The sequence below is a fragment of the Lepidochelys kempii genome, chromosome 2, assembly GCF_965140285.1.
Source record: "Lepidochelys kempii isolate rLepKem1 chromosome 2, rLepKem1.hap1, whole genome shotgun sequence".
Taxonomy (NCBI): Eukaryota; Metazoa; Chordata; order Testudines; family Cheloniidae; genus Lepidochelys; species Lepidochelys kempii.
Window position 1 is genome coordinate 196,920,975 of NC_136381.1, and position 13,188 is coordinate 196,934,162.

Here is a 13,188-nt window from a genome sequence, read left to right on the forward strand (position 1 = left end):
CACTGTAACGAGAGTGATCACTTAAGGTGAGCTATCACCAGCAGGAGAGCGGGGGGGGGGGGGGAGTGGGTCAAAGTGTGTGTTGTAAATGGCTTGTCTACTTTTTGTAAAGTCCAGCCACGAGGAACTTTGTGTGGAAGGTTGGTTTTTTATGAGAGTATCCAGTTTTCAGAGCTCATTCTTAATTTTTCCCTGTTTGCTCTAGAGGATGTTGATCAATTGGTTCCGCAGTTTCTTTGACAGCGTGGGGCACAAGCTGTCAGCATAGTCTGTGTGGTATGTAGATTGTAATGGATTTTTTACCTTTAGTCCTTTTGGTATGATGTCCATCTTTTGCATTTGGAAAGGAAGATGATGTCTGTCTGTATCTGTACGAGATTTTTCATGAAGTTTTTACAACACACACTTTGCTTCTCTACAAAAGAAAAAGGACACTAAACAATCTAAACTACTACATGCCACAAGGGGCCACAACAGTGGTTCCCTTAACCCACCCAGCAATATTGTTAATCTATCCAACTATACTCTTAGCCCAGCAGAAGAATCTGTCCTATCTCGGGGCCTCTCCTTCTGCCCCTCCACCCCCACGAGCATGATACAGTTCTCTGGGGACCTAGAATCCTATTTTTGACATCTCCGACTCAAGGAATATTTCCAACACACCTCTGAACAACTTACTAACCCACAGAGACCTTCCTACCAACACTACAAAAAGAAGGATTCTGGGTGGACTCCTCCTGAAGGTCGAAACAGCAGACTGGACTTCTACATAGAGTGCTTCCGCTGACGTGCACGGGCTGAAATTGTGGAAAAGCAGCATCACTTGCCCCATAACCTCAGCCATGCAGAACACAATGCCTTCCACAGCCTCAAAACAACCCTGACATCATAATCAAAAAGGCTGACAAAGGAGGTGTTGTCGTCCTCATGAATAGGTCGGAATATGAACAAGAGGCTGCTAGGCAGCTCTCCAACACCACTTTCTACAAACCATTACCCTCTGATCCCACTGAGGGTTACCAAAAGAAACTACACCATTTGCTCAAGAAACTCCCTGAAAAAGCACAAGAACAAATCCGCACAGACACACCCCTGGAACTCCGACCTGGGGTATTCTATCTGCTACCCAAGATCCATAAACCTGAAAATCCTGAACGCCTCATCATCTCAGGCATTGGCACCCCGACAGCAGGATTGTCTGGCTATGTAGACTCCCTCCTCAGGCCCTATGCTACCAGCACTCCCAGCTATCTTTGAGACATCACTGACTTCCTGAGGAAACTACAATCCATCGGTGATCTTCCTGAAAACACCATCCTGGTCACTATGGATGTAGAAGCCCTCTACACCAACATTCCACACAAAGATGGACTACAAGCCGTCAGGAACAGTAATGTCACGACAAACCTGGTGGCTGAACTTTGTGACTTTGTCCTCACACATAACAATTTCACATTTAGGGACAATGTATACCTTCAAATCAGCGGCACTGCTATGGGTACCCACATGGCCCCACAGTATGCCAACATTTTTATGGCTAACTTAGAACAACGCTTCCTCAGCTCTCATCCCCTAATGCCCCTACTCTACTTGTGCTACATTGATGACATCTTCGTCATCTGGACCCATGGAAAAGAAGCCCTTGAGGAATTCCACCATGATTTCAACCATTTCCATCCCACCATCAACCTCAGCCTGGACCAGTCCACACAAGAGATCCACTTCCTGGACACTATGGTGCTAATAAGCGATGGTCACATAAACACCACCCTATACCGGAAACCTACCGACCGCTATTCCTACCTACGTGCCTCCAGCTTTTATCCAGACCACACCACACGATCCATTGTCTACAGCCAAGCTCTACGATACATCCGCATTTGCTCCAACCCCTCCGACAGAGACAAACACCTACAAGATCTCTATCAAGTGTTCTTACAACTACAATACCCACTTGCTGAAGTGAAGAAACAGATTGACAGAGCCAGAAGAGTACCCAGAAGTCACCTACTACAGGACAGGCCCAACAAAGAAAATAACAGAACGTCACTAGCCATCACCTTCAGCCCCCAACTAAAACCTCTCCAATGCATCATCAAGGATCTACAACCTATCCTGAAGGATGACCCATCACTCTCACAGATCTTGGGAGACAGGACAGTCCTTGCTTACAGACAGCCCCCCAACCTGAAACAAATACTCACCAGCAACTACACACACCACACAACAGAACCACTAACCCAGGAACCTATCCTTGCAACAAAGCCCGATGCCAACTGTGTCCACATATCTATTCAGGGGACACCATCATAGGGCCTAATCACATCAGCCACACCATCAGAGTCTCATTCACCTGAACCTCTACCAATGTGATATATGCCATCATCTGCCAGCAATGCCCCTCTGCCATGTACATTGGCCAAACTGGACAGTCTCTACGTAAAAGAATAAATGGACACAAATCAGACGTTAAGAATTATAACAGTCAAAAACCAGTCGGAGAACACTTCAATCTCTTTGGTCACTCGATTACAGACCTAAAAGTGGCAATTCTTCAACAAAAAAACTTCAAAAACAGACTCCAACGAGAGACTGCTGAATTGGAATTAATTTGCAAACTGGATACAATTAACTTATGCTTGAATAGAGACTGGGAGTGGATGGGTCACTACACAAAGTAAAACTATTTTCCCATGTTCATTCCTCCCTCCCACCCCGCACTGTTCCTCAGACGTTCTTGTCAACTGCTGGAAATGGCCCACCTTGATTATCACTACAAAAGGTTCTGCCCCCCCCCCACCCTTTGCTGGTAATAACTCACCTTAAGTGATCACTCTCCTTACAGTGTGTATGGTAACACCCATTGTTTCATGTTCTCTATGTATATAAATCTCCCCACTGTATTTTCCACTGAATGCATCCGATGAAGTGAGCTGTAGCTCACGAAAGCTTATGCTCAGATAAATTTGTTAGTCTCTAAGGTGCCACAAGTGCTCCTTTTCTTTTTGCACATTCATTATGTATCCAGTAATCTAAAACAGGAGATTCTAATTTTTTATATAAGCATATGGTTTCAAAATTAAATAAATGTGTGTTACAAATTATTTCCTGTCCATGAGAGCCTTCCCCCCGCATTCATGCTCAGCATGCTCTCCCGGTGTGTGGAGTTTACAGTCAGCGAACAAGCACAGAACCACTTTGCTCGATTTTTTTTTCTTCTCTCTCTCTCTCTCTCAGAATGGCAGTTCTGAGAATCATAACTAACAGAGCACACTTATTTCAGTTTGTGCTATTCCCAATAAATAAAATGTATTGTCTAAAGAGCTGTCCACAGAGCTTAGATGCTTTCTTCACTAGAATATGATTTCACATGGGCCTGCTCCATGTTGCTATTCTGAGCCAAACTCCTTCACTTTAAATATGATAACACAATAATAATTAATAAATACAAAGCATAGCTACAGCAATACATATTTTCAAAGTGATGTAAGAGCATTAATCTTCAGAGTCCAGCTGTAAAATAGGTTACTGTCTCAGGTTTACAGATATACACAATATATTACATACATACCTATCCAGATGCTTCTAAGGGTGTGGTTACCAGCGCATCCAAGCACCTCGTTTACATTAGGTTTCGGTTCATGCGGGTACTTAAGCACATGAATAGTCCCACTTACTTAAATTTAAGACAAGACAAACCAATATCAGTACAGAGGTAGTTGGCATCACCATATCACTTCCTGCTCATTGCCTCTCTACTCTTGTAGCAGCCCTGTCGCTAGGGCAACAAGGTCACCCTTTTCTATACACAAAGAAAGATAAATTCATATACGAAAAGGCTCAGTGGGCTTTGAATCTTGGGCTCAATACAGAGGTAACTGGCTGTAGCTGAATGACCTGTGATATACAGGAGGGCAGACGAGATGTTCCCTTCTGACCTTAAACTTTAAGAAACCCTAATGAAAGCACGTTTGTAACCCAAACTTTTGCCTTTTAAATATGAATAAGTAGTATCTAGCAATAGGTTTCTGGAAAAGAAAGAAGTTTCAGTGAAGTAGGACAATTACTTATGAAGTCTCTGTGGTTTCCCTCATCAAGTTAGATAAATTTCCCTCCAAAAGACAAAACACTGCCACTCATTAAATCAAGGCAGTACTCCCTCTATTCTGTAAAATGAAGTCTGTAAGGTTGAAGTGTCTGTCTTCTAGAAGCTACTGCATTTCATGGTTTTTATTTCATAAAACTGAATGATCCTCATAGGTAGGAATTAAGACCTCTGGTCATTCTCCCATGGCTCATCTTTTAAGGTGCTGATGAAATGCCCAAGACAATGTGAGCTCCTGAGTAAACTAGGAAGTAAATCTGCATGCACACCATTAAAGAGTCTGCAAGGGCAGATGCAGATAACAGAAATTCATACATTAAGGAATGGGCTTGTATATTTGGCAGAATAACTGTTCTGTATTCCATTGCTATGAGGTATGGAAACTGTACTGTGAAACATCCATTACTCATTCCCTCTGCTCTAAACATGTAAGCCTATCAAAGGCAAGCCAGTTGGAGGAAAAAACCCTGCAAAGGGAAGAGTCTATGCATTTAAGATTAATGTTTCTCTTACAGAATTTTCCCCGACTTTTAAAATCAGCAAATACGCTAGACCCAGAAGGCAAATGCATGGAAGGAAAAGCAAAAACAGCAAAAATTCTCCAACTTGTACATTAGGTGTCATCAGGCTTTTGTGTTTGAATATCTGTATGAATCATGTCCATTTTTCATTACGCTCCATATTGGATTGTTCCCTGTTTTGTTCAGTGATTTTTGGCCACTTTGTCATGACTGTGCTTGTTTTTTTTAATATACTGTTCTATTACAGAGTGATTGTTGCTGCTGCTATGCCTCAGTGTGTATGCTACCCAAGAAGAACAATCTTGAAATGAAAGATTACGTCAAAAGGTTTCCCTAGTGAACTATCTTGGAATATATGTTTTCTTGGATCCGACTGTTTAATTCTCACCAGAAAAAAAAAATGTTTTGATAACACTAGTCCTTAACATGGTGCGAGTGAATTTTTACAGGCAGAGGAATGTTTGAAGAATAAATCAAACCAAAATTCAATCTGTTTTCCTCATTGTTGGAAAAGGATACACGTAACACTTCAAGTTAGACAGAGCATTCTGTCTCAAAAAGAAAAGGAGTACTTGTGGCACCTTAGAGACTAACAAATTTATTTGAGCATAAGCTTTCGTGAGCTACACCTGAATGCATCCAATGAAGTGAGCTGTAGTTCACGAAAGCTTATGCTCAAATAAATTTGCTAGTTTCTAAGGTGCCACAAGTACTCCTTTTCTTTTTGCGAATACAGACTAACACGGCTGCTACTCTGAAACCTGTCACTCTGTCTCAGTGGATCTGTGAGGAATCTCATTGATACCTGTGCAATTTCTTAAAATGATCTTCTTTTTCTTTTGCTGTCATGTGAACTCTTTATTTGGAGGTTTTAGTTTTTAAACTCACTGCTGTAACTTGGCCAAATATCAAGTGGCATTGAAATATGTTTCTGAGTCTTAAAATCGCAAGATGACTTCCCACCACTCTGAGATTTTACTATAATCACTCCCTTTATATTTGATGGTACACCACCTACATTACAGAATGGTGTGCCTACTTGACTGGCCATCTCATTCTTTTCCGCACCTTTAAGAAGTTTGTTTTGCCAAAGAGGAACGAACTGTTACCCATTATTTAAATAAGCAAAATGCTCATCCTTACTATATTTGCCATTTCCATGCCATCTATTGTAAATAAGTCCATGTTTACGGTCATTCAGTTGTACTACTCATGCCATAAAGATCTTTCCTCTAAAACATGAACAAATGTGTCTCACTTTTTCCTTGCTGTAAACTATATTGAAAACAAATCTTATTAAATTCTCATTATTACATAGCACCTATTGCTGTGATATAACAGAAGACAAAATGAAACAGCCCCAAAACCCAGAAATGGAAGGCTAAATCCCTCCATTCTCTTCTTTCTGTCTCTCAGCACCCTCTCCCCCCCCCCATTTTTATATGTATTTTTCAGCCACATCCTTTCCTTGTATTATAGCCCATTGTTATTAACAAAATGTTGGTGGGAACGGTGGTGCAGTGCTGAACATAAGGCACCATCTTGTCGGACTGTTTGATGAGATAGACACTGCTGTTAATTTTAAAGCAGCAACAAGCCCCCCATCTTGCATATGCAGGCCAGCATAGTGTGTGTACAATGAGTCCTAGAGCCTGACTACATGCACCAGGTGGCAAACCATGCCTTTTTGGGACTGTGGTGTTTTGTCAGGGTACAATTTCAGTCCCCCTTCCTAATATACCATTGTGTGGCTATCCAGTACTGCTGCTGCATGGGTTATAGGGAAAGAAACTCCATATGCCAGTTACTAAGCACGCTTTTGTAACACTAGCAGGATTTTGTCCCTTCTCACTTTTCCTCAAGTTTCCTTCCATATTTCCCCTCTTCACATCTTATTTCATCACTAACCTCATATTTCACTTAGTTTGCTACCTTAAGATGCCATAGACCTTTTCTTACCAGGGCTACATAGAAAATGCTTTCTTCCAGAATCCACTCCTTGTGAGGCAAATTCGGTGAGACATCAGTGCAAAAAGATTCTACAGTTCACTAGCTGTGGAATTACAGTGTTATCCTGCCGGAAAGTGGACTCCACTGTGAGAACCAACAGTTAAAGTCCCACCCATGGAAAAGATGGACCTTCAGACTGTTTATCAGATAATTAGTCTAGTCTCAGAAATCTCTGTATGTATCTATCTAGAGAAAGATATAGACACATGCAAACACCATATCTCCACAGTACACATTTATTTCACTAAAAGAAACAGAATATTTTGAAATATTATCGAGAAATTAAAAATGCAAAACTCCAAGAGTAAGAGAAATCATTTTCATATCACTATGTCACAATTTTATGATCAATGTTGTGCCACAGTGCATATTTTCTTCTTCCAGCAATGTAGTCTGAGACATTCTAGAATAGAAAAATTAAACCAGGTTTTGCTTGGGAAAGTTTTCCCAAGGGTTTCTCATTTTGCTATAGGAAATCAATTTGCATCACTGATGATATCATTCAAATCAGACAACGCTATGTGGTTAGAAGGTAATTTACTTTTCTACCGAAGCAATTTGAAACCTGTTCTGATTTGCGATTTTCATTTTGTTTGTTAATGAAAAAAATTAATGAGCAATGTTACTGGAAAATACAACTCAGAGCTCTGGCATTATTAAATATGTTTGCAATATACTGTACATTGTGTTGATTGCACAGTCGGAGCCCGAACCTTGGCGGATGGAATACCAGTCAATCAGCCAAACAGACATCGAACTCATCGGGAGGACTCTTTGCACATACCTTTGCACTGATTTGTGTTTTTGTCAAGAATTGCCTTTGTGGATACAATTTTCCCATACCTACAGAGAAAAGAAAAGAAAAGAAAAAGAAGAAAAATGCATGTTATTATATTTAACCCTAAATCTATGCAGACTATTCCATCCCGTTTATTATATATATATATATGTATACACACACACACACACACACACACACACACACACACACACACACAAGAGAGAGGGGAGTTCACCCATAGAAGAGGTAGAGGACGGACAGCAAGCTTCCCTGCATTCTCTCTGCACTGCAATGCAGATCCTGAGAGATGTTCATTTTCCATGCCCATTCAAACTCTGATCTCTACACCAAGACTCCCAACAAAAATGCCAGTTATGGAGTGGCCAGTAGGCTATCCAGATAGACAGAGATCTTTCTCTGGTGAAGGAAATTAACTTTATTTAAATGTATATTTGCATTTTAAGCCATCAAAGGAAGTTTTGTTTTTTAATGGGAATGGAGTAGACGCTTTCCCACCATTCACCAAATGCCCTATAAAGCTGGCTGACAAAAAGAGATCCAAAGGAAGAATTATTTTTTTTAAAAGGTATCTAATACATTTTAGATAGTCAAAGCAATTTTTGTTAATTGCTTTTGTATCTTTAGGCTTTTCTTGCTGAATGCTGATGAGTGTTTGCATATATGGCACTACAACAAACAGCACAGCTTAAGAGTACTTCCACGAGACTCAGCCTCTTGAGAGGGAATTTTAATTTCATGGACCAGTTACAACTTGTTGCATTCAACAGTTAGACCATAAAGTGAGTGCCTGTCTTTAACTCAAATGGAAGAGGACTGAAAATGCATATTTATTCGTTAGTTTGGAAATAGTTTGTGTCATGCAACAACGGTAAAGAATCACAGAAAGGGCCCCTTTTTGCCATCACTGAATACCAGACTTAAGTGAAAAAAGAAAAACAATATTATCCCTGAAGCTACACTGTCTTCATCTCTATTTCACCGCCCAGCTCCTTCTAGAACCTTTCCCGAAACCCTCTTCCACCAAATTTGAAGAAACAGTACACACATTCTCACAAGGTGTGCTTTCATTTTGGAAGATGTGCATGTAAGACATGACCCACCATCATGAATTGTGATACCACCAGATACAATGATCATGGGCACAATACATTAGATACACAGGCATTAAGTCAGTCAGCCAAGGTTCTCTTTAGCAATAATAATTTTGGCCCTTATTCAAGAAAGCACTTAAGCATGTGCCTAAAGTTAAACGTGATCTTATGTGCCTTGCTGAACAGAGAGGAATTCCAAAGTTGGGGCCTTTACGTATACCTCCCTTACATTATTCTTTACACTAGTATTTGCAGCGGACTTTAGTCACAGCCAAAGACCAGCAAGCACATATCCTAAGAATATACAGTAGAACCTCAGAGTTACGAACACTTCCGGAATGGAGGTTGTTCGTAACTCTGAAATGTTTGGAACTCTGAACAAAACGTTATGGTGGTTCTTTCAAAAGTTTACAATTGACTGACTGAATACAGCTTTGAAACTTTACTATGCAGAAGAAAAATGCTGCTTTCCCGTTTTCTTTTTTTAGTAGTTTACAATTAGCAGTTTACATTTAACACAGTGTTGTGCTGTATTTGCTTCTTTTTTTTTCATCTCTGCTGCTGCCGGATTGTGTACTTCCAGTTCCCAATGAGGTATGTGATTGACTGGTCAGTTTGTAACTCTGAGGTTCTACTGTAGTATCAAATTCTCTGTTGGTGTGATTTACAAGCATTTTATGGGTAAATTTACACCAGCAAAAAATTTGGCCCATGAAGTGCATTTTCATTTATTTGATTTATAAACCAAATAAATGCAATATATACAAATAAACAATGCCTTTCTATTCTCTTAAGAGTCTTTGACAGATACTGAGAAAGAGAATCCAATTAAAATCAGCAGTTAACCCACAACAGCCTCAAATAAAACTCAACCCCCAATTAAACTTTCTCCAAAAAAAACCCCTAACATTAGTCTTCATTAGGACTCTCTCGTAACATAAAAACTCCAAAGGAATGGATATGCTGTTCCATCCAAGCCTCTGAGATGTAGAAGTCTGTGCATACAGTGGTTTACTTGTGAGTGCAAGAACCCAGAGCCTGAAATGTGAAGCAGTTACTTAAATCTGCTTTACTCTTTTGAATTTCTTGCCAACAAAAGAGACATTTGTGGTTCTATTACATTTACTATGGACTTTCCAAGGTTATTTGCTATACACCGCAATCCTGCAAATGCTTAGTCACATCAGTCATTTCACCTGGAAGTAGTCCCATTCATCCCAGTGGAACTACTCAAGCAAGTAAAGTTACTCATGTAGCTAAGTGCTGGCAGAGTTGGACTCTACTGGAGTAGTAAGAGGTGCTAAAGAATGCTCTCCACTATATGAATAGCCTTCACATTAACGTATAGCTATAAACCCTGAGTACTACCACAAGAAAGTAACTAGAATTAATTTGGACACAGTTTTCCTAAATACTTCACAGTAATTGGAACATGAGCTCTGATGAGTGGTGATAATTTGAGTTCTGCAAGGTAGAAAAGTATTTAGTTTATTCAGAAAATGATAATTTTCTTGCATAGGAGGACTGTAATAAAAGGCTCTGATTTCCGTTAGGATTTAGTTGGCTTTCCTGTCAGGATAAACTATGTAATTTCGATTCTATCCACACAGAGGTTCCAAAAGTGGATTCCACAATGGGAATTCACACATTAATATGATGTAATAATACAATGTAGCTCAAGAGATGGCTTCTTAATCTGTTGTTTTAAATGCTAACTACTAGTTAGTAAAATCCAACAGCCCATATGTTTGCTCTGTACAATACTAGTATTTTTAAAATATAAAGATACTAGACATATAGATTTGTAAAAGGAACAGGAGTACTTGTGGCACCTTAGAGACTAACAAATTTATTTGAGCATAAGCTTTCGTGGGCTACAGCCCCACTTCATCAGATGCAGAGAATGGAACGTATAGATTTCCTTAACATATAGATCTTACTAAATGTTCCATTCTATTCATCCGATGAAGTGGGCTGTAGCCCATGAAAACTTATGCTCAAATAAATTTGTTAGTCTCTAAGGTGCCACAAGTACTCCTGTTCTTTTTGCGGATATAGACTAAGACGGCTGCTACTCTGAAACCTGTCATATAGGTTTATGTGTGTCATGAGAACACATAAGCACTGTTTAGTTTCCTGCTGAATTATAGTGCCTGTTTTTGAAACCATCCTTCCACAGGGCCTATATTCAAGTGCTTCATCAAAGAAATATTACGGGAAGCACTGTAGTTCAAAACCCACCATCATCTACACTTTGGATTTCAGGTACATATCTTTAAGTTTATGCTTGCTGCATCACTACACCTGAATGGGAGTGGATATTAGGAACTTGAGAGGCTGTGAGTGGTTTCCATTTTGCAGGGTTCAAAACAGACCCATTTTGCATTTTCCATGAAATCTTTCACAAAACTTTTTTATTGTCAACATTATTAAAATTTTCAAAATGTTTTAATTTATCATAGTTTCCATAAAATTTCAGTGATAATTTTGATAGTCATTTGGATAAGAAATGTTGCAAAAAATTAGAAGAAAACAAAAATTTACAGGTTTTTTTTTTTAAACAAACTGTAAAAGGTCAGTTTTTCAACAAAAAGCCTTTTCCTTTGGAAAAAAATTTCTACCAACTCTAGTCTTATTAGTTTTGGGTTAAACTACTCAAAACTTCACACTAAATGTTCTGGGAGTCAATGGAACCAAAAACTCAACACAAAACTGATCCAAAACCTCAAATTTCTCAAGGTCTCAGGTGAAAACCTAAATTAAAATCAGAGCTTCTTTGCACTAGGCACTTCTAGCATACACATAGCAAAAGACAGTCCCTGACATGAGCAGTTTACTGTTTCAATAATCATGCAATATCACTCAGTTTTGAAGGTTTTACCACAAAATTCAAAACCTAAATCCAAGGTTTAACTTCTGCTTTGGGTTTTACCACAAAAGTTTTACACAGCTCTAGTTCTAATGTTTCCCTTTCATTCCTTTTGCCTTCCTGAAAAAGATCAGCTTCTGCATGTCAACCAAACCCAAGGAAAACTCCAGTAGTGTATGATATTGGTAACAATTTAAAATAAAATAAAATAAACTTTTCCTCGGTTCTCTGTATATTGCTAGCTTCAATTACTGAAGGTGGTTTCAGGTTATGAATCTGGCTTGAAGATTTACATAGGGCCTCATCCTGCGGTCCTCATAAACCCAGAACTCCCAGAAACTTAATTGAGAATTCTGGGTGCATAAGGAATGCAGAATAGACAGAGTTTATGATGTTGTTTAGCTGGTATCACAGTAACAGTATGATACTATTTAACAACTGATCATATTTTTATTTAAAGGCTCCAGGTGGTAGATCAGTATTTATGTAGCAAATACCAGCAGAAAGTTAGCTGGCATGTTAATCATCCAATATCTGGTGTTAAAATTATATGGAGCACTTAGAGAACACTTCAAGTTGTAGCTGATGTGAAAACACAAAGTGAAAGATTCTTTTCCATTGTCTACACCAGCGATTCCCAAACTTTTGAGGGTTGTCTCCCCTCCCAACCAGATTCCTCCAGATTTATTAATTTATATATAAACAATTTACATGGGTTTGTTTTATGACAATATTGTGATGGGAAAGTCACACAGAATTCTGAAAAAATTCTCCACAGATGCCTTATAGAATATGGTAAGAATGGTTATCTATCTTATGTACAGCCGCGACTCACTGAGATGTGTTGTCCATACGAATTTTCCTCTTGGTGCACACATGCTCCAGGAATGTGATAGCAACCTTGCACACATGGGGCACATTCACACCAAGTGGAATCTGCGTGGACTACCACTTGAAAAATTTCTGTTTCACATGATAATTTCTGCGCAGTCCACCTATTACTGAACTACATTTTAAATCCTGTATTTAATGTAATGAAAGATACTTACTACTTCAGCCATTGTAAAAATTATTTGTTTTTCCTTAAAAATCAAAGGGCCCCATATCTTTTGAAGAAAAGCTCTGCAACCACAAAAACCTTTTATTGGCCTGTGATCACAGTAGCAGAATTTACGCCACTTTCATGAATCCGTGCATGGAGGTGCGGGGGGAGGGGAGAGGGTCAGGAATTTGCTGTTGGGTTCATAAGATTGTATTTCTGCCCAATATGATCAATGTTTAACTCAGTGTATAACCCATACCTATCATTAAGTGTTATTGCCTCTACCACTTGCTTTATTCTGACTGTCAAATTCAGAAGGGATCATTTTTTCGCTGGATATAGGATAAATGAGCACCGCAATTGAGAATGACATTACAGCCAAAATTTTCAAAAATGGCTGTTCAACTTTGGCTCCTCGGTCCATCTTTAAACACCTGAATAATTGGTCTGATTTTCAAAGGTGCTGAGCACCCACCAGCGCAAAATGAAGTCAATAGCAGATGGCTCAGCGCTTTTGAAAATCAGGCCACTTACTCAGGTGCCTAAATATAGGTGACATAGGAGCATAAATTTTTGGCAACCATTTTTGCAAAGCTTGGCGTATATGAGGAATGCACAACCTTTAGCAGAAACAGCAGAATCCAAGATGATTAACTAGTGAAGAAATGAAATATGTAACCTGCTTTCTCATACCCTCTTAGTGACTATTACAATCACACAGCATGAAGTACATAAACAATTTGCACTA

At 39.2% G+C, this 13,188-nt stretch overlaps 1 protein-coding gene across 5 annotated transcripts in view; it reads right to left on the bottom strand.

Annotated features, from left to right (window-relative positions):
• RBMS3 (RNA binding motif single stranded interacting protein 3) overlaps positions 1 to 13,188 on the bottom strand; it is a 918,866-nt gene that overhangs the window by 394,124 nt on the left and 511,554 nt on the right. For all 5 annotated transcript variants that reach the window (XM_073333376.2, XM_073333378.1, XM_073333385.1 and 2 more), the window contains one exon: positions 7,421 to 7,479. In XM_073333376.2, the coding sequence (XP_073189477.1) occupies positions 7,421 to 7,479 (59 nt within the window). The remainder of the gene's footprint in view (positions 1 to 7,420; positions 7,480 to 13,188) is intronic.